The sequence below is a fragment of the Aythya marila genome (genome assembly GCF_965140915.1).
Source record: "Aythya marila genome assembly, chromosome: 4".
NCBI lineage: Eukaryota > Metazoa > Chordata > Aves > Anseriformes > Anatidae > Aythya > Aythya marila.
This window is the reverse complement of record NC_139045.1, coordinates 74625874-74647557: the sequence shown is the minus strand read 5'-3', so window position 1 is coordinate 74647557 and position 21684 is coordinate 74625874. Positions and strand designations below refer to the sequence as shown.

Here is a 21684-nt window from a genome sequence, read left to right as displayed (position 1 = left end):
AAGTTAGCGAAACTCGTCTTCTCCTGTGCTGCCAGGCTGAATTACGCAGCGGGAGAACTCGGGCAGAATCCTAAAGAGTTTGCGTGTTCCTGGCCCACTTCACTCCGGCTGTGGATTCAGCCACCCTGATGGGATCCCCAGAGCCCTGTCCAGCTCCTGGCTGGAGGATGATAATTTTTACAGGGAGGAGAGAGGATATAAATTAGGAAGAAGAAAAAAATGGGATTGGGTCCTCAGGGTTTTTGCAGGGGAGCGAGCGAGCATTATTCTGATCCTCCTGCTCGCAGCGAGACCCAACAGTAAGTAGAGGAATAACCAACACGTCGTGGCACTGCTGTCCAGTTCATTTTGTGCTTTACCGAGTTGTTAGCTGTTAGGGTTCCTCCCTGCACCTCAAAATAAATGTAGGAGCCAAATTTGGTGTGGTGACCTCCTTTTTTATATCCTAGACTTCTCTGGAGGTTCAGCCCAATCGTGAAAATCAAGCTGAGCTCACAGCGATGCCTGCCTGCATGTAGGGAGTTCAGCCTCTTGGCTCTCCCTTATTTCTTTCCCTCACTGATGACAAGCAGGTCACCTTGACCATTTCTGGAGAGGACAAGCACCGTGCCACCCTGCTGAATTTTGCTGTACAAGTTGTTTTCCTGTTGCATCTTGCGGCTTAGTTGTGGCTCTTGGTTCCCATACCCGATTTTAGGACTTGGTCTGTGTGCCATAGGAGCGCACTCGAGGATCTGTCTCCACGTTTCCAGCCCCAAGGTCTGCACAAGAGGGCACGCTGCAACACGGGGACACTGGGGAAGCAATAAAACCTTAAATACACTGGTGTTATCACGTGGGGTATATCCCCCTCCTACCCCTCAGCAACACGTGCAGATAGAGAATCTCCTTCCTTGATGAAAAAATATATTAAAAGTCTTATTTATTTATTTCCCATATAGATACTGCTTCATTAACTTCTCGCTACTGAGTGTCAATTTTGTCTTTCTCTGCTCTGTAATATCCAAGATCTGCTGCGTAGGTAATTCCTACGTCCGACACACCGCAGCATTTCTGCAGGGGCTACGTTGGCTGTGTCAAAACTTTGGAAGGGAGGAATTTTTGAAGCAAATTATCTGGTGGTGCAGCTGGGTTTGTGCTGCTGTCGGTGGGCATGCCCCATCCGTGGCACTCTCTCACGAGCCCCGTTGTGCCATCCTGGGTTAGATGAGCCCTTTGGGCTTTGTGCTGTGACTGCATAAATGTTTGGCACGGGGAGCAAGCAGGAAAAATGCTTTTCACCTTTAGCAAGGGGAATTAATCACTGAGGAGACAGATTCAGCATCCCCCAGGAATGACACCGCTGTGACTCCTTTACACAGAGTCTTTCTCCCCCAACATCTTTTGGGAGTTTCTCATCTGTGATTGCTCCCTTGACTACATTTGAGGATGGCATTGCTATTTTTCTTTCCAGCCAGTTCCCAAGCACTTGCTGTTGTGGGGTTTTAGGGCCAGGGCACTTTGTGTGCCTGGTACAGAGACGGGTACTGGCTAAAGGGATCTTCCCCCTCCACTGCAGCCACTCTTGTGCTCCTAGGAATAAATAGCCAACCACAAATTAAAACAGATTAAATTAAAACCAGCTTTTAAGACACCAAATGACACAACAGCCACTGTTTGTAGAAAAGCCCCAGAAATGAGCATCCATGCAGAAGCCAGGAGGGTGATTATTGAAGTTTCCAGCTCCTGCCTCACGCTATGGGGCTCCCTTTGGGATCCCACGCGCTAACTTTAGGGGTCCAGAAGCTGCTGCCGTCAAACACAGGGCACATTTTGAGGATACAGAGAGGAAAACATCCCCAGCTTTGCAGTAGCCACAGGAGGCAAAGCACCAGGCTAGATTTCACAGTCAGCTTTGCACCTTTATTGTGCATATGCTGCCTCCTGGTGCCTGCGGAGCGAGGCGCTGAGCAGCTTTCTTCCAAGAGGCACGAAGCCACCGGAGAGCCAAAAATGCCAGCTCCCACCTGGCATGCACCCAGCCCCAGAGGTTTTTGTGCTGTTTGGTAGCGATTTCGGGCCAGGCTCTGCTGTTTCTGCTCGCAGCAGACAGAAACAAACCCACTGATGCACGAACAGAGAGGTTTTTGCAAAGCCAGCTCCTGGGAGGCGAAACCTTCCCCATACAAGTCCCAGTTTCCTACTTGAACAAAGTTTTCTCAGATGTGTGAACATTTTGGAGGTGTTATTGAAGTTAACAATAAGATATGTTGAAGTTAATCAAAACGTGATACTTTTAAGTCAATAACCATGAAGCCTTTTGTAGCCCATGCTGCCCCCAGTAGCATTTCGGGTGAAAACCCAGCACCAAGTGGGGTTTAGCACAGGCAGCTGGTGCTCGGGGCTCTTCCTCGTGAATCATTGTCTGCCCTGCTTTTTGCTTTGCCTAAATCTTCTTCAGCTCAAGAAATGACCGGTCACCCACGTCAAAACTCCTGATATTCACAGGCCACATCCTCCAGCTGTGTGATTTTGTGCCTGATGTTGGTGGCTGCGCGGCAGCGGAGCGGCTGCTGGCTCTGTGGATGAGCACGGACTTGTCAGGTTTGGCTGTAGAAAAATTAATAGAGCCGAAGGGAAGCTTCATGTGATGCAGAATGGGAAATTTAAATTAATAGAAAGAGCAATGCTGCCTCCTATTAAATGGAGAAAAAGCCAGCCCAGGGCAATCTGCTCCTGCAGAGCATCTGCTGGGGCTGCTCCCACGACGTGCCCCGTCATGCGACCAGGCTGTCCTCACCTCTAGGCAACCCCCGTGAGCTCTTGGTATTTTCTCTTGGGACTTGCTGAGGAAAGGTTGGTTTCTTCCTAAGAAAAAGCTGTTGGTGGCTGATTGCAGGGTGATTTACAATGCAATCGCAGTGCTAGCAACCTGCCCTTGGATTGCTCTAAATCATCTGCGTCACCAGCTTTACAAAGGCTGCCACGCCACCCTTGCGCTGCATGAAGATAAGCGAGGGCTGGTGATTTCACGGTTTTTGCCTTGAAATAAAATGTCAGCAGTGAAATCCCAGCTCCTTGGCCCTGCTGTGCTGCCTGAGCTCGGCCCTGCCATGGTGAAAGCAATGAGATCCTCCAAGGTGAAGCCGTGCGTGTTACGGTCCTGGCTCATCTCCTAAACCCATGACAGCAAAGTTGACTTGACCGCCGACTGCAGAGGCTGAGAGAGCAGAGGCAGAGCTCCAGACCTGAAAATTCAAAGGGTTTTAAAAGTCAGCGTGTGCTTTTACCCCAAACAACCTCACTTGCTGTAGCCAACTCATCCTAAAGCTCCTGTGGAGCCACAGACACCGTGCCTGCTCCCTCGTGACAAAGGCCAGGTGCAATGCCATGGTTGAAGTAGATCCTGCTTGGCTCTAGTTGTCATATTTGGGATGATGTTAGAGCCCAGGGAGATGACACAGAGCTGTGTGTAAGGGCTGGTTAAAAAATAAAATGAGTTTCCAGGTGAATGTCCTCTTCCCCAAGCTAAAGGTACGTTTTGTGGGTTTCCTGCTTCATAGCCAGCTTGGAGCTGTGGGGATTTCACACAGAGCTGGGACATCAAACCCAGATCACCAAGGCACCGTCATCATTTTCATGGAAATGGAAATAATTTGCACTGAATATGAACACAAAATCTTGATGGAAACCAGGCAGAGACAGGTCTTCAGCATGGAGCGATGTGAACATTCATTCCCCTTGCTCACCCACCTGGCTGTGCCCAGCCCTCTGGCTGCCTCGCCAACAACAACCATCTCCAATGAGCCATCTGGTTGTAAAAAACACACACAAAAAATGTGATTTTTGGCCTTTGCAAGGTTTCTGTCGCTTGCCTTTCAGAGCAGCCCAGGGCCGTGCCTTGCAAGCGCCTGTGCTGCTGGAATTAGAGGCACGTTGCGGTTTCATGAGCTGCCCCAAAAGCACTTGGCTTGAAATTAGTGTTGCCAGGAGGCCGTCAGGCAAAACCCCAACTGAGCTCCTTTGTTTTGGGGGTAGGCGACAGCAATAAATTGCCCGTTTCACTCGACAGCTCGCTTCCCTTTTGTTCCCTGTTAAAGACCAAGCAAGGTGATGCCCCGGATGAAAAGCTCCGGGTGAAGGCAGATGAGGGGAATGTCAAGGTCAAAGACGGGCGATTCCTCACACCCCTTCTGCTGCCACTGGAAGAAGACATCTCCTTTTGGCAGGACATCGCTTTAATATTCACATTTTAGCTTCCTTTAGGCAGTAAATAGCGACTTGCTGTCCCCAATCACATCTTAAGCGTCCTGTTTTATGCAGGAAGACATCGGGTTTCCTTAATTTTGTTCTGTTTAGGAAAAAAATAAAATAAAAAAAGCTCTTCCTTTGTCTCCCGGAGAACAAAGAAAAGTGAGGACGCTGTTGGAACAGGGAGGGCTGAGCCCATCCCCAGGGTAAAGGCGCTGCCTTAATAGGGTTACATGCAGCAGAAATTTGGCTCCGAGTGTGTAATCACCGCCTGAATTAATGAAAAAAGGGCTTCTTTGGAGCAGGCTGAATAGCGCAGCTGCGGCAATTATCTCGTCACTCATCAGCATGATGACAAAATTAGTTCCAGATATAAAAACCGGCCAATGGAGGCGAGACACCTATGGTTTATTTATTTTCCCAGCTAATGACACTGGAGGTTGCCTTTCTGTCCCCATATGTTTCTCGCAGCCCCCGCCGCATGCTTGTGGCTCACAGCAAAGCCTTCAGGGTTCACGCCAGGCAAGGCAGGGACCTGGGAAGGGGTTTTTTTGGTGTCAATTTGCTCCTTTTGGGGAAATCTGCCCTGGCTCTGCCTGGGCTCACCCGGCCAGCCCCCCAGCTGGGGATATGGGGGGCTGCACTGTCCCCCAAACTGCAGTGTGCATGGATATTTGCCCCTCTCTGGGGACCCACAGCAATGTTGTGGCTTTTAGGGTAATTACCAGCTTCATGGTGCTGGTAATAACCAAGATGGGCAACGGTATTTTGGGGAGAAGCTATGCACAAAGGGCTCTTGTGAGTGAAGAAGAAGAAAAAAAAAAAAAAAAACAAAACATTACTGTGCAATAAGACCAAGAAATTTTGTTGCCTGTTTCACGGGATTACAGACAATATCCCCCTCCTGCACTGCCCGATGAAGGCTATTGTTGAGAAGTGTTATTTCCAGGCAGATTGGCAGCAAAACTGCCCCAGGAGATGGAAAAAAATAATGATTTTTGTTCAGGGAAGAGAACCATAGGGGACCAAGAGTGAAATGCAGCACATCGGTTGCTCTTAGACCTCAAATCAGCCCCTTTGAGCATCTGGAGCTTTGTGCCCAAGAGCACCAAGACCCTCGGATCCCTGCTGTGCTCTCTTCATAGTGTGATGATGGATTTTGCTACCTGATGGTGTATCAGTGATGCTGCAAGCTGGCATCCTCCTGCTTGCCATCATCCCTTGGTGTGCACACATCATCTTGGCCAGCTTCTGCCCCAGGCTCGGTGCAGGGTGACCCCAACGAGCTCTTTGACCCCCCTAAATGTCCCCTACGTGTTTCGCAGTGGCAGCCCCAAACCCCAGAGAGCTGGTTAAGGTTTTATTCTGGGTTTTGGGGTAATTTAGGTATTTAGGAATTTAAATTAGGAATTTAAATTACCTGCAGGACTGGAAGCTTCTATAGGAGGAAAGATTGCAATAGCTGCTGCTGGATCACTGCACTCTCCTTTTGAAGGTTTGTAAGAAGCTGCATGGAAAAGTATGCGATTTATTATAAGACCTTTTTTTTTGTATTATTATAATTCAGAGGCATGCAGAAATGTTGCTTAAATGACATTTAAATCCCAGTTTTGCTTGTGTGCCCTGCTTCCTTGCGCGAGCAGCTCCCGGGGCCCATTCTGTGCATTGTATGGCCAGCTGACAAGCCGAGCCACAATAAATAACCCAGCTGCTGCTGGCGGGTGTCACGCATGACTGCCAGGAAAGGGCTGACAATGCCCCTTTTCCCCGAGGAAAGCTGGCGAGGGTGAGCCGAAGCGGTGGGAAAACCCTCGGGAAGAGGCTGCCCGGCCAGCTCCATGCTCCGTTTCTCGGGGAACGGGCAAAGCAGCCGCCAGTCAAAGCCGGTGACCTTGGGTGACGGCAAAAAAGCGCATTTGCCCCGTGGGATTTAGCCGCCCCGCCTGCGTCGCTGCTGGGCGATGGGGCGGCCGCTTTTTTGGGGCGAAATAGGAGAAAACATTGTCTCGCGTGTGAAGAACCCGTGGCGGCACAGCCCAGGGATGTGGTGCTGTTGGTAGCGCTGGCAATAAAGAAAGGAATGCCTCTGGGATTCCCAGCAGGGTTTTGCGCTGTGGCAGCCGGTGCTTCGCAAGCACCCGCTGGGAAATTCGGTTCCTGCTCCCGTTGCTGTCACCCGGGCTGGGCCAGCCCTCGGGTGGACGGCAGGCAGTAAATCACGGTCCTTTAGAGGAGGCTGGTGATGGTTTAAAGCAATGGATTTGCACTCAGCAATCCTTTTGGTGGGTGTAAGTGAAGCCTGAGACAAAGAAGAGTCGAAGCCCAGTCCTCCGGCCCTGCACGCTGCATCTCAGCGCTCCTCCCCAGCTCAGCAGTCTGCAAACCCCCATTTCTCACCTTTTTCTCCCCATACCCTTCCTCCTAAACCCTTTCTGCAAATATGCTGGTGGCCAGCAGCCTCTCCCCAAGCTCCAGCTGCTCTCAGAGCCGCACAAACCCCAGGAGCAGCACGGAGCAGCTGCTCTCCCCGGGGTCATTTGGGAAGGAAACGGATGCGAGCCGCTGGAAGAGGCTGGGGGTGATGCAAGCCCTGGAGCAGCTTGAGTCATGAAATCAGCTCCAGCCCAACCCCTCCACACACAGTCCTGCGGCACAGAGCAGCCAAAAAACAGATTTGGGGGCCAAATGGCAGATTTCAGGCCTTTATTACCTACGACCCACATGCCTTGTCTTCCCCGTAGGCTCTTCACAGCTGGGTCTTCCTTCCAGATGCTCTCCCCCAAGACAGTTTAGCTCATGAAATGCAATAAAGATTGCTCACTAGGGTCTGAGCAGAGCTTCTCCGAAGCCTGCCCGCCAGCTCTGATTTCAGGTGATTTCTCAGCTTTTAAGCAACAGACTTCAGGGTTTCACTTTCCAGCCGTAACTGTCCTAGAGGTAGGGAGAGAGGAGTTTATTAGGAAACCAAGATTTATGGCTGGTTAAGCCCGTGTGCTAAGTATTTCGCAAGAATAACTGGGACTGGGGGAGCTTTCCTTCCCAAGGCTGGACTTTAGGCTCTGTTTGGTGTTTCACTACTGCCTGGTTTCACTCTTCTTGCTCCCAGACACAAAAACTACACCGAAGGGCAGCGCATTGACCAAATTTCTCCCCGCGCACCCCCTTCCAAACCTCCGTAATCACATAATTTGATTTCAAAGTACCCTTTTCCTGGCAGTTTCAGAGCGGACCTGGTGAAAGTGAGCTGTAAAACGAGCTCAGCCCTCTTCCCTGCGGACTGAGGCAGGATGGAAGAGGACAGAGTCAGAGACAGAGTGCTTCTGGCCTTCATCATCCCCTGTGTTTTCACGGATGATGTCCTGAGAGAATGAGTTTCATTTATCACAGGGGGTGAAGGCGATCGCCGCTCGGTGTTTGCCCATCAGACCCCTGGCTTCCCACGGAGCGAGCCGAATGGGAAAAAAATAGCTTTGCAAACGATGTCGGTGCTGATTCCTGCCCCTGGTCCCAGCTCCTGGCTCGCAGAGAGCTCGGGGCTGCTTCACTGGAAGCTGGGAAGCTGGAGGGGGACGTGGTCAGGAGCTGCATCTTGCCGTAAAAGAGGTCTGGAAGGAGGTGGCAAGGCAGTGGTGACTCTGCAGGCTGGAAATTAGCAGCAGCAGAGCCTGAGGGTATAAAATCCCTCTTTGGGGAAGGCAAAGAAATGGTTCAGAGGGGTCAGATCCCCGTTCCCACTGTCTGTGGTCCACGTAGGAGAGGGTCAGCGCCGGACCGAGCGTGGTGGTGGTCAGGAAGCCGCGGGAGATGTTGGCCTCAGCAGCAGGAATACATCACCCAGCTGAAATGTTGGCAAAAGGCAATGAAAAGCTGAGGTGGATTTTCCCTTCCTGCCATCCCCGGCCCTGCCAGCTCGCAGCCTCTCTGAGCCAGAAACTGTTACAAGAAACAGAGCCCAGGAGGGGGAAATTCCAGATAAAGAGAGCTGGATGTCTTCCGTGTTTAGCAGAGATGTGCACCGACACAGCACAGCTCTCTCAGCTCTTTGCAGAGCCCCCAGCAAATTTCCAGTGTGATGCAACGGGGTCCAAGGCACACTGGCACCTCGGCTTTCTTTAGGCACCTTTTGTGGGGTCTCCAGGAGCCCAGAGCCCTCCAGGACCACCGGCTGAGGAGCTCTGCCGGGCACGGGGAGGCTCAGAGATGCTCCTCGCCTACGCATCCAGCCTTTGAAGACGTTGCGTTGCCTGAAGTTGCAGCCTCTCCAGGCCTGATGGTTTGAGGCCGACAGGTAGAGACTTGAGAGCAAGCTGGAGAGCTGTATAACCTGCTGCTGCCGCCTTAAATCGTGTTTTAAGAAGCGTTTCTCCAGGCAGCGTTGAGAGGAGACTCCTGGAAGGGCGAAGCAGAGGGAGGGGAAGGATTTGAGCCCCGGAGGGAGCGGGGTGGGAGAGGTGGGAGGTGGTCCTGGAGGTAACGAGATGTAGGGGAGGCCACACAGCAGGCACAGTAGGTCTTGGCTTCCTCGGTGCATCTGAGGCTGAAATGAGAACGTCAAAGAGGGGGAAAAGAGATGGATTTAGGGTCGGTTGCCTCCAGGAGCTGGTGGCCATCTAGAGGGAGGATGGCTGTAGTGCTGAGGGTGGGTAAGTGGAGGCTGGGGTCAAACACTCAGAAAGGAGCAGGTCCAGGGAAATGTTTGAGGTTTGGGGTTGTAGGACCAGGGGAGGTTGTGCTGTCTCCGTCCTTGGGGGTTTTTCAAGATGACACTTGCCTAAAAGTTCCAGCCTCATGGCTGACCCTGCTTGGAGCAGGAGGTTGGTGTAGAGACCTCCTGAGGTTCCTTCCAACCTGACATCCTCAGACATACCCTGACTGTTCTGCACTTGCAGAGCCTTTCCAGAGCATCCAGGGATTACAGAGGAGAAGCCAGCACATCATTCCAGACAATCATTTCATGTTTTTGATCAGACCAATCCCACACTGGCAAATCTGACATTCCCAAGCAGCTTTAGAAAATGCTACCTTTAACCTCCAGGGTCACGCTGTGAGCGAGCAGGTGAGACCTGAACTTGATTTCATGGAGCCAGACAGAATAACACCAGGGAACAGCAGCTGGGCGGATTGCAAAAATCCTATTTCTTTTTCATCAAGAAGTGTCGCAGTGTGGCACCCGGAGATGTCAAAGATCACGCTGGGATTAAGAAGCTGTGCCACTGAACTATTCTCAGGGACTATTCTCAGGGACAGTGGTTCCCCCATCAGGCAGCAAACGCCTCCCTGCTCCTACCACCACTGAAGAAGTCAATGACAACGTCAGCAGTTACCACCAACAGCCCCAAATTCAGATTTCCATACCCGCATGGGGTTAGCTACAGCAAACTGCATCTCATAAAGCTCTCCACAGTCACCCTCACACCTCTCTTAGCTGAACTAGCCACTTACAAAGAGCAGGGATATAAGAAACATCTGGTGGCAGTGCTGGTTTTGTGATACATTTCCTGTGCTCGCGGGATCTCGGTGTGTCACGTCTCCATCATCTCCTGTGCTCAGCTTGCTGAGAATGAACTTGCCTTTTTATTTTCCTTGACTCGAGGGTTGCCTTTTGCAATGAGAACAAAACAGTAACTTAAGGGTAGAGGAAATCTTAAAATCTTAGCATCTGCCTCCCCCAAATAACACCTGAGAAGAACTAAGATCTTTTAGCCCGGAGAACTTGGATAAATGGAGTAGGAAGTATTTATCGCCATCATCGGTTATTATTCAATTTTCCCTCCCAAGGTAAAAAGTGGGAAACTTTTGTAATGGTCTTGTTTTATCCTCAGCTGGTGCTGTTCATAAATATTTCAGCAGGAGCTCTGTAGGCAGCACGCCTGTTCTTGGTACGAACACATCCGCTGCTCTGAGGACACTGCCTGGAGGGTGGGCTCTGCTGAAACATTTATGGGATCCCATAAACTCTACGGGATCCCATAAATCTGAACGGAAGGGAGGAAAAACAATTCGTACAAAGCCCAGCGGGTGACTACCTTGTTTGTTTACCACAGGAGTATGGCACGCTTCTTTTTTTTTTCTCTCTAAGAAGTCTGAATGATTTCCTTAAAAATGCTGTCACAGTGGGAAAATGGCTCCTTGTATTCCTCATGGATAAAAAATAAAACAAAATTGAGAGCCCTGAGAGATGTACCCATGGCTCACAGCAAGCTGGAAGCTGACTGTGAGATCTGTGTAAGCCATAAAGCTTTTCTGTTTGCTATTCCTAACAGTTGTGCTGTCCGTGCCACCGTGACCAGCAGCATCTCAGCTGTGCCTGGCACCACAGCAAGAACCAGAGCCAGAGCTCTGACCTCCAGTTTTATTTCTGTAGCTGCCTCTGCCCGGCCAAACACAAGGGCTGGAGAGACATCTCCCAACCAATAAATTGGGGATCCACCATCCTGGAAAGTCCTCCAGGATGGCTCATGGACCAGGACATCAAAGCCTTCCCACAGCCACCAGCCTCCAAACCAACAAAATGAGCAGCCAACGCTTCTTGGTGGGAATTGTTTGGCATGGGACATCCCAGTAGCACGAAACTTACATATTTATTTTTGAATCAGATGCAGTCACCAGCCTGAGGGTGAAAAGCTTTGGTGTTCCCTACACGGAGGTTCTCCAGGTGCATGCCTCGGGGCAAACAACAGTTATTTTCAGCCTCTGTGTTTGCAGCATTGTTTTCCCCCTCGGTGCAGCAGGGATCTACTAAAAATAAAAAGGTATTCGTGGGAGAGGGTGCGAAGGCAGCTGTTTCCATAGGCAGGTGCCAACGATGAACTAGCCAAGCTGAAAGCACAGTGTGAGAGAGCCCTATCAGGTCAAGCAGAGACTTTACCCAGGTTTTGTTAATATAGGACAAGATTTAGGCCAGGAGAACCCACAAAGGAACACCACCAGCAGGTTCCCCCTTTTCCATAGCACTCTGCTTCCTTCCTTTGGCAGCTGTGATGGATTTCAATCAGTGTTTGCAGCCTCCAAAACATGCAACAATAGTGGGACAGTGAGGCTCAGGAAGCGGGGGAGCAGGAGCAGCTGACGTAGTGTCCGCTCCAGCCATGCTGCCAGGCACCCCTTCCCCTTCCACTTCACTCCTCCAGGAAGCCTGACCTCTTTTGGGTGTTTTCCAGGCTGTTAATCTGCTTTAGCATCGCAGGGAAAGGCGAGGCTGTGGATAGCAACCCTGGGCATTGCACCAGTGGTTTAAAATGCCTTCCCTTGTTGGCTTGGAGAAGGGGACTTAAGGCAAAACTGCAGCAAGCTGTGTCCCAGAAGGTTGTCCTTCACCTCTCCTCTCCTCTCTCTCCATGGCCTTGTTTAGTGTTTGGGGCTGAGGAGCTCCTGAAGCAGGCGGGTGAACACCCCCATGAGGCAGGACTGTGGCCATCGGGGTCTTGTTTAGGTGGCAAGGAGAAGATGGAGCCAACATAACACCCACGTGCTGGATGAGGATGGGGCTTGCTGCAGGGAAAGGACATCAGGACATGAGTTCTAGGACTCATTCCTTTCCCTGCACGAGCGCTGTATGAGGAGGGAGCCTGGCTCTGGGCTTAAGGCTAGTGCTTGTAGCCTTGGAACAGAATCACACAATCATTAGGGTTGGAAAAGCCCTCCAAGATCATCTGGTCCAACCACCCCTCTACCACCATTGAACCATGTCCCCAAGCATCACGTCCAACCTTTCCTTGAACACCCCTCAGGGACGGGGACTCCACCACCTCTCTGGGCACCCCATCCCTACACCCGACCACTCTTTCTGACAGAAATGTCTCCTCGTTTCCCACCTGAACCTCCCCTGGCACAACTTGAGGCCATTCCCTCAGTCCTATCACAGTTACCTGTGAGCAGAGGCTGACCCTCAGCTCCCCAAAGCTCCCTTCAGGCAGTAGCAGAGAGCAATGGGGTCTGCCCTGAGCCTCCAGCTCAAACCCCCACAGTTCCTTCATCCGCTCCTCATAGGTTTTGTGTCCCAGACCCTTCACCAGCTTTGTAGCCCTACTCTGGACACGTTTCAGGGCTTTGGTGCTGCTGGTAGCACACTAGTAAGCTCATCTTGAAGCACATCCAGGGGCTCAAAAATCAAGAAGAGCTTGGGATGGACATGGGATGTACACCATCAGCGTAAGAGATAGGGCAGGGCGGCATGACACCTGGCTGCAGGACATTTGTATGTGGTGATATCAGGTCATGGTCCTGTGTATTTATCTGATCTCTGCCCCATGGCAGAGGGCAAAGTGCGATTTAGGTTTCAAGGACAGCACGGCTCTGGAACAAGCTCCAAGCTGAAGAGAGGGGATGGTGAAGTCCACTGCTCTGGCAAAATATATAGGGGAATTAAAACACAGTGCAGAGAGGGGGTGTGGGATGAAGGGCTGGGCGGTGAGGGAAGAGGAGGATGCACTCTGTGTGTTCCTTTTAATTTTTTTTTTACAAAAAACATGCCCAAGGGGGGAGTGAAACGACCCAATGATCCTTGTGGGTCCCGTCCACCTCAGGATGTTCTGACTGCACGATCCTCATGGCCTCAAGTTGCACCAGGGGAGGTTCGGGTGGGAAATGAGGAGACATTTCTGTCAGAAAGCGGTCAGGGTTGGGGACGGGGTGACAGAGAGGTGGTGGCATCCCCATGCCTGGGGGTGTTCAAGGGAAGGTGCTTGGGGACATGGTTCAGTGGGTGACAGCGGTGGTAGGCGGGTGGTTAGACCAGAGGAGGTTGGAGGCATTTCCAAATTTAACGATTTTGTGATTCTGTGATTCCGGGGTTCTTTTATTTGATGATTCTGCGACCCCACAGATCAAAATGGGGCACGTATGGGGTAGGGGGGGGCTCAAGCCCACAGCCCTCAGGGGGCTCGGGCGAGCCCGTACCACAGCGGGCGGGGGGGGGGGAGCGGGGCTGTGCCGGGGGCTGGACGCGCCCATGACAGGAGGCGGGGGGTGGGCTGGGCGCTGCGCGAGGGGGACAGGCGTTGGACGAGCCCATTCTCCCTAAATGGGGGGAGACATAAACAATACACTCCATTCACTTTATATATAATTATTGTCGGCGGGAAAAAACCCTTTTACTATCCTTTAAAATATTGAAGCTGAATGTCAGGCTGCCTTATTCCCGCCGCCGAGGCGAGGAGAGCGGGCGTCATTGCGGCCCGTCGTCCTTTACCCCCCTTTCTCCTCAGAGGTGGCGCGGGCGGGGCGGGGCGGGGCGGGGCTGATGGCGGCGGTTGCTGCGGGCGCTGTGGTGCCGCGGCTCCCCCCTCACCGCCCCCCGCCGTCGCCATGGCGCTGTGCGGCCGCTCCGCGCTGCTCCGGCCGGCCCCGGCCCCGAGCCCCTCGCTCCGCCGTTCCCCTGCCGCCGCCGAAGCCTTCGTCAGGTAACGGGGGGGGGGTGGTGGGAAGGGGGCCGGGGTGGGTGTTGAGGGTGCTGAGGGGGGGGGGTGGGAGAGGGGGTTGGGGGGGGGATGTGGGGGCTGTGAGGGGGTTTGGGGCGCTGAGGGGGTGATATGGGGGGGATATGGGGGCTGTGAGGGGTCTGGGGGGTCTGTAGGGGCTCTGAGGGGACGTTATGGAGGTGATAAGGGGGCTGTGAGGGGATTTGGGGCTCTGAGGGGACGATATAGGGGCTGTGAGGGGGTTTGGGGCGCTGAGAGGATGATATGGGGGCGATATGGGGACTGTGAGGGGTCCAGGGCAGTCTGTAGGGGCTCTTAGGGGACGCTATGGGGACGATACGGGGGCTCTGAGGGACGATGTGGGGGTTATGAGGGGATTTGGGGCGCTGAGGGGACGCTATGGGGGCTGTGAGGGGGCTTGGGGCTCTGAGGGGACGATATGGGGGCTGTGAGGGGTCTGTAGGGGCTCTGAGGGGACGCTATGGAGGTGATATGGGGGCTATGAGGGGGCTTGGGGTGCTGAGGGGTTGAAATGGGGACGATATGGGGGCTTTGAGGGGTCCGGGGGGGTCCGGAGGGGCTCTTAGGGGATGATATGGGGGCTGTGAGGGGGTTTGGGGTGCTGAGGGGATGATATGGGGGCGATATGGGAGCTCTGAGTGGGCTTGGAGCTCTGAGGGGATGCTGTCGGGGCGATAAGGGGACTCTGAGGGGTGTGGGGGGGTCTATGGGGGCTCCTTGGGGATGCTATGGAGGCGATATGGGGTCTCTGAGGGGGCTCTGAAGGGTGAGGGAGCTCTACTGGGGCCCTGAGGGGATGTTATGGGGGCCTTGAGGGGGCAGGGGGCTCGTTTGGGAGCTCTGAGGGGGCGGGGGGCGATATAGGGGCGCTTTGAGTGCCCTGAGGGGGAGCTGTGGGTACTCAGGCATGGCTGGGGACTCTAAGGGAGCGCTGAGGGGGCTGGGGGCGTTATAGGGGTGCTAAGGGAGCCACTGGGGAGTGTTCTGTGGGGCAAGGGTGTGCGGGTGTTGAGGGGTTCCCTTGGGGAACAGATGGGGTATTTTGAAAGCTGCGGGCACTGAAGGTGGTGCTTGAGGAAAAAAAGGGGATGTAAGGGGTTTGGAGGGGGGTATTGGGGCATGGTGTGGGGGCCATGCTACCCCCTACCACCACTGTCACCCACTGAACCACGTCCCCAAGCACCACGTCCAACCTTGCCTTGAACACCCCCAGGGACGGGGACTCCACCACCTCCCTGGGCACCCCATCCCAATGCCTGACCGCTCTGTCTGAGAAGAAACATCTCATTTCCAACCTGAAATTAGGGTGAAATTAAAGAAAGGAGACGAGCGCGGTGTGTTCGTGTGGGCAGCTGCTGGGGGGCTCGTGCTGAGCTTCAGGAACAGGGAGCGCAAAGCTGGAAGGAGGTGGGACATGGGGCTGTGTTACGGGATAGCAGCGGCTCCCCAGGAGCTCAGGTGTCAGCTCAGGTATCTCTAGGTTGCTAGCTCTGCGCCCTTTTTCAAGGCTTGAGGTGTGTGCGTTGGGCTACAGTCCATTATTTGAAGTGTTTTGAGTATCTTAGAGAACAACCCATGGAAATAACGACTGCAGGCAGCAAGCATTTTGCAGCACAATACGTGGAAGTACTCCCCAGTGTAAAATCAGATAATAGAATAACCGGGACGTTGCATATGAATTGCAAAATTGCTGCAAACAAACGGTTGGCCCAAGCTGTTTGGTATTAAAATGGCTGTGTATTTGCCACAAGCTTTCTTTTGTTCGGGGAGGGAATAAGAGCCTTGTCGCTTGTCAGACAATGTGCCTGTGAAATGAGAAATTCTGCAGGGAGAGGGGGAGAAATGGAGGTCGCTGTGTTCGCCTGGAATACATGAACATGGCTGGTCCTGGTGGTTGTGCTCCTCCTCAGCCAGCTGGTGGGAACTGAATTGATCCCAAGAGGGAAGGCAAAAAGAAGGGATCTTGTTCAAATATTTTCGTTTCTCACTGAATAAATTAACTGTATTTGCTTAAAAGGAGCTTGCCGTTTGTTTGTAGCTGGAGATTCTCTCCCAATTCATTCCTAAGAAAATACCAATAAGGTAAAACAAAACAAAAAGGCTAAAACCACGCTGAAAGAGAAAATGGTTTCCTCTCAAGCCCCCTTTCTTTATGAGTGATTTCTGTAATTTGAGAGCCTGTTTCAGAGTTGTCATGAGAACATTCGGGCTGCGAACATCTGCAAGCTTTCGAGCTCCACCGGGAGATTCAGACAGCATCTGTAATTCAGCGTGTTTGTAGGAGGCATGTCATCCGTTAGTTTTTTTTTTTCCCCTCTCCAACGTTCGTTCTTGTGCAGTTTTTTTTTTCAGTCCAGATGGAGGAGGGAGGCCAGTGTTTGCCATAAATTTCCCAAGCAGTCAGCAGATACAAGGCAGTTCATAAAAATAACTTAAAACAAAACAATCCGTTACCCTTCCCTCCCCCCTCCGCGTCCCAAACAGGAATGGAAAAATTCTTAAGACTATATAAAGAATAGAGAAACGGCCAGAGATAATTCTTGGAGTTCTTCCACATGCTTCAGAGATTTGGTCTTGCTGTGTGGTGCGCTGGGAGCCAGCGTTTGCCACAGGGACCCGAAGCATTGCAATGGCAAAAGGAAGAAAGTTGTGCAAATAAAGAGGAAAAGTGCCTTGACTGAGAGATGAGCATTGTCCAAAAAAAAGGGTGCTTCTTTTTAGAAGCTGATGTCATGCTTCATGTGTCTGTGGGACCGTGTGTTTTGAGTATATGTGCTTTTTTTGATCAAAATCTCTGTTAAACATCAGCATCTGAAACTGAGGTGAGCTTGTTCCGTATGGTGGGGTTTTGGACCCACCCAATTCCGCGTTACCCTGATGTAAAACAGCGTAGGCAAATCCTTGTCCTTATTTACCCACGTTTCTAGCAGGCACCGAGCGAGAGCTCATCTGCATTTTATGTGGGGAAATGCAAAGCGAGTACTGGGGTTTGTTTGACATTGTCTCTGCCTCTGTGCCTGACATTATTATCCTCTGCACCGTTCTGTTTTTAATCACCGAGTGGTTAAATATGTGGCTTTTTTCTTCCCCTACAGCTTCACAGATCCGTCGGTGGGGTGTTCGGGAGCATGGTGCTGCAGGGACAAAAGAGCTGTTGTGGTTTCCCAACCCATTCTAGCTGGGGACATACATATCTGTGTTGCAGGATTAACAGTTTGTATCCATGTGTTCCTCGGGTAATGATGCCGAGGGTCAGGGTTTTGTAATAGCAGTTTCACCTAATTTTTTTTAAGGAATGCTCTGCATTTGAGCTATGCAAAGAGGGACCTAAATTAACCATGCTGAAGGGGGGTAAAAGGAGAAAAACAAACCCTGTGTTTTGCGTTTGGGTAGTTTTCTACCAAGGTAGAGAAGTAAAAGGTGTTAGGGTCTGTCAACTGCCAGTTTGGGGCCGAAGTTCAGAGGGATGTGGAAGTGGAAAGGCAGGGTGCCACTTTGTTAGGTGATAGGTTTTCCGAGGGGAGTAGTTGGCATCCTTACAGACATGCTGCAGTTTCAGAAGGTGAATAAACAGAGCTGGTGTTCACACATCAGGCTGTAAATTAATGCATCATGGCCACAGGTCTGGCTGGCATCTGTATGTGCACAGCTGGTGGGCAACCGTTTGGGTGCACCCGTGGAAGAACTTCACTTGGCTTCCAGCCCTTTAGCTGGTGGTGGGACTTCCAGCTGTCCTAAAACCATGCTGGTGTGCATCTACGTGACACTGACATCAAATTAAAGCAGGTCTTGTCTGTGAGCTGCTCACAGCAAAAAGTGTGCTGAAGGGCTGTGCTGGGTCCAAGTGTGGCTACGGGAAATACCAGCGTGAATATTGGTGTGCAGCCTTAATAAATAGTGCTGCTGTTTGGGTGTGCTGGGTCCCAAACAAGCCTGGAGTTTGGAAATGGCACCAGGTAGTCCCAAAATCCAGTAAGGGTCTCTTCTGGTGTGCTATGACATCTTCGAATTGTGGAATTGAATATTGCTCTCCAGTTACACTGAAGAAGCAAGGAATTTGGTCCTGCAAAATGCACACAGAGTTGAAGTTTCTTCCTCTGCATCCAGTCTTAATGTTCGTTACCAAATATTGCTAACAATGCGTGTTTCTAAAGACGCTGTTCCTAGTCAAGTCGCCCATGTTCTTTGTTAAGAAATCATGAAAATAGCTGGAAAATTGTGTGTAAGGTAGGAGCACACCATTGTCTGAGTGCCATGCAGTAAAACACAATTATTTTGGTGAATTAAGGAAGGAAAAAAAAAAAACAAAACAGCAAAGAAAGACCCACCAACCAACCAGCCAAGAGCAAGCATGTTCTGGCTCAATATTAAATTTCAAATAAACTGCTTTTGAAATCCATGAATTTGAGAGCCTTTAACTCAGTCTGGCTTCTGGTTTCTGTTTTCATAAATACCTTAAGATGCCGACCATGTCGGAGTGTGGGAAATCCAGTACTCTGCTGTATGCAGACAATAACAAGGGTTCTGGTAGAAATTGAGAGGTCAACAAAAAGCCTGCAAAGAATAAACTTCTTGTGTTTTTTGAGGGGTAGAGTGGAAACAGATGGTGGTAGCAGCCAGTTAACAAGGAGTGGAATCTGTGGGGGGGAAAAAAAAGGCGTGAGCTGTTCTTTATCTTTCCAATTTCTTATTTTTAAATCAAGCACTTAAGGCAGATTCTGCCTTTAACATTAGGTAGACAGCACAAATCCCTCCAGGTCCTTCCCCTTGGATGAGCGTTGATAATGTGAAGATTTGCACGATCTTGCCAGGGGTGCCTCCGACGTTGCTTCCCCTTGTCCGCTGCGATCTGGTAAAGCTTTTACCACGTGTGGGTTTTTAAGGCTGCCTAGCCTTTGTGGGGGAGGAGTGTAACATCTGCCAATATGGAGCAAAACAGGCTCAGCTCGGCGCTCCCTACGGCAGCGGGATTGCATCCATCACGAGAGCTGCAGGGTGACCACAGCTGCGCCATCCCAGGCGTTGGGCGAGCCAGCCTGGGGGAAATCAGGGTAGGAATCAATGGGGGATCGGTGCTGGTCCTGATCCTGCACGAAGCACTGCTTGACTGCAACAAGAATGAATGAATTCAGCTTCAGCTGGTAACAAGGGGTTCAGAAAAACTACTACATTGTGGAAACATCAGTTAAATGAAAGTTAAAACACTGGCTGACGTTATTTTAAAAAAATATATATATTTTTTTCTGGCTGTGAAAGGCACAGTTGTTAATTCTCTGTTTGCTGCCAGGCACTGTGTGCAGCGCTCTGCCTGTTACCGAGCTGCGACAGGCTGGGCTGCTACAAAGCAAGGTACTTTGCATAATTAGCAGAAGATGTGTGAACAGATGAGCGCTAATTCTCAGAAGTTAATGACTGTTAATTTTCTTCCTTTTTTTTTTTTTTCATCTACTCCAAGGCTAGCAGAAGATCAAGAACTGAATCGAGAACCTCAACAGAGCCGTTCTTAATTGGCCTAAATGCACTTTATTACCAGATGCTACCCCAAAACGTGGTTTGGCTTTCTGACCCTCCTTCCTTGGCAATCAGATTAGCTTGTGATGGCTGAAAGGTTTATATAAATGTGTGTTTTTTAATCCATGGTCTAGAGTTTGTGACTTGACGCGTGGCTTCAAGATTGTTGGTGAGATACAAAGGCAATGAGAAGGCCGAGACAGTCCCTTGGAACAGGGGGCTGCTTATACTGGTGTAAACCCATGTAGAAACTGGGGAGATTCTCACCGTACCTGCTTGTAAAGCAGCCTGGGTGTCTGTGCTCGTCTCGCTGGGCTGTTTGCAACAGACCTAGTTCAAGTAGCTCGCAGCTCAGGTCTCTTCCAAGGCTCACAGAAGCCCAGGACTTTGGGGTTTCCTCACAAAGGCTTCGCATAATTGTGGTTTTGAACCCATGTAATGCCTGTGTTCAGCATCAAGCTACTGCAGAATGAAGCTGTGGTTACCTACGTGCAGGGATCCAGAGCCCCATCTTCCAGGAGAGCATACTAAAGCCCGGAGGGTTGTGTGGCTCTGCAGAGATCCTTCATTGCCTTTGTTTGAAGTTGGGAGTGAGGTGGAAAGGAGTAAAATTCAGTGTCCTTGCCAGGGCACCCGCTTTGGAGGTGGGAAAAGTCAGGGATTTTTGTTCCCAGGGCCGTTTCTTTGTTTTTGTCAGATGAGTGTTTAATGTGAAACGCAAGAAAATGCCATTTTTTCCTCTGACTTGATACACAGTCCAGCCTGCATTGTTTAAAAGCATGTAGTAAGAGTTCTAATTATTCTCTTCAGTTTTTCTGAATAACGTCTTTATTCAGGAACAGAACTCTTTGGTTTTTAATGTCAGCCTCTGAATGTAATGATTTATATACACTTGAAATGACGTTGAAAATATCTCCTGAAGAAGCTTTTTTCAAAGATTTCTTTCATAGAAACTGCCTCTTCAACTGAGGCAAGGAAAAATACTCTGCTGAAGGCTGCCCAGTGTTAGAGACTGAAATAAACATGTTTATGGTCATACGTTTCATTATGAAATAACATGATTTGACCTATGCTCTTTGATTTCATGTCAGGACTATCTCCCGAATGAGATGTAGACCTGACCAACTTGGCTTGGCAGGAATTAGCAGCTTAATCCGAGAGCTTTGTGCATTTTAAGGGGTTCACTGAAATTAATCTCTGTGGAAGATGCTGAATGTAACTATAAGAGTAAAATTTTTAACCATTTATCAGACCATGAAGTAGGAAAAGACCAACCCAGAGCAAACATAGAAGTGTATTTCTCCCCCCTCTTTTTTTTTTTTTTTTTTTTTTAACCCCCTGAAATTTACTTGAACGGATAAGAAAATGCTTTTACCAAGCTGAAAAAGACAAAAACTCTGTATTTTGCTTTTCTCTGCTCATTACGCAGGGCCATTTTGCTGGTTTGTATTTACACATGATAATCCTATTTGATCAGGTCTCCCTTTCATCAGGGATGTTAGTGTGAAATTGAGATTTGAACATCTCAGAGAGGAGCAACTTGTATCTTATAATAACGCTTTGGAATGAATGAATCTTCCCCAAGGAGTTTCCACGCTTGCTCTTTGTTCAAATTTAGCTCTGACCACTCCTTTCCTTTAGAAGTGATCCAGGGCGGGGTGAGGGGAGATGGCAAAATCAAGGTATGTGCTCGTGCTGTGTTTGTAATGCCCAAGAGCTTTAAAAAATAATTTTCAATCAAGACAAATCTGCCTTTGGAGAATTGGTTAAATTTGCCTTCGGAGTAAATTTGAACACTGGTAGTGGAGATGTTTTTGAGTCTTTTCTCTGCGAGGAGTCAATAGAAAATCTGCCTCTTGTGCCTTTCGTTTGAGAGCATTCATATTTTTCCCGATGACAGTTTCTTTTCCTACTCTGAGTGAGAGCAGGAAGATGCATCCTTTGATATGGTAAGTTGTTTAATAAAAGGCAGTCTGCAAGCTGCTGATTGTGGAACTGCAGATGTCCTTGGGCATGCTTTGTCAGCCCTTCATATCTGTCCTTCAAATAGGCTCGGGAAGCACGGGCTTCTCCTCAGCAGCCCTTCCCAGATAGGTAGAGCAGCAGTTTTGTTTTCCCATGTGCTTTGTCTGCACGTGAAGCTTCTTCCACGTTGCAACGTCTGAGGGCTGCTCTAGCAATTTTACTTGGCCTGCAGCCGATCCTTAAATATCTGCAGGCTTGGCTGCATGTTAACGAATGAAGTCAGTTCAATTTGTTTGTAGAGTCCAGGGGATTTTTCTACTTCTGCTCTTTTGACATGGAAAGTCCAAAAAAAAAAAAAAAAAAAAAAAAGGGTGCTGTATGGCTTGCCATCGGGGATCGTGTCACCCCTAGCTAGTCTGGGGTCCTGGTTAACAGTGGACTGCAAGCTTCCCAAATAAGATACAAACCCTTAAGTTAATGAAGTTTTAGGTTAGGTTTAATCAATAATTAGGAGCTGTCTGTGCAGTGTGAAGCTCAG

At 50.3% G+C, this 21684-nt stretch overlaps 1 protein-coding gene across 2 annotated transcripts in view; it reads left to right on the top strand.

Annotated features, from left to right (window-relative positions):
* The first annotated feature begins 13522 nt into the window (after positions 1–13522).
* Positions 13523–21684, top strand: part of DNAAF9 (dynein axonemal assembly factor 9) — a 72196-nt gene continuing 64034 nt past the window's right edge. For both annotated transcript variants that reach the window (XM_082760177.1, XM_082760178.1), the window contains exon 1: positions 13523–13631. In XM_082760177.1, coding sequence (XP_082616303.1) covers positions 13537–13631 — 95 coding nt within the window. In that variant the 5' untranslated portion in view covers positions 13523–13536. The remainder of the gene's footprint in view (positions 13632–21684) is intronic.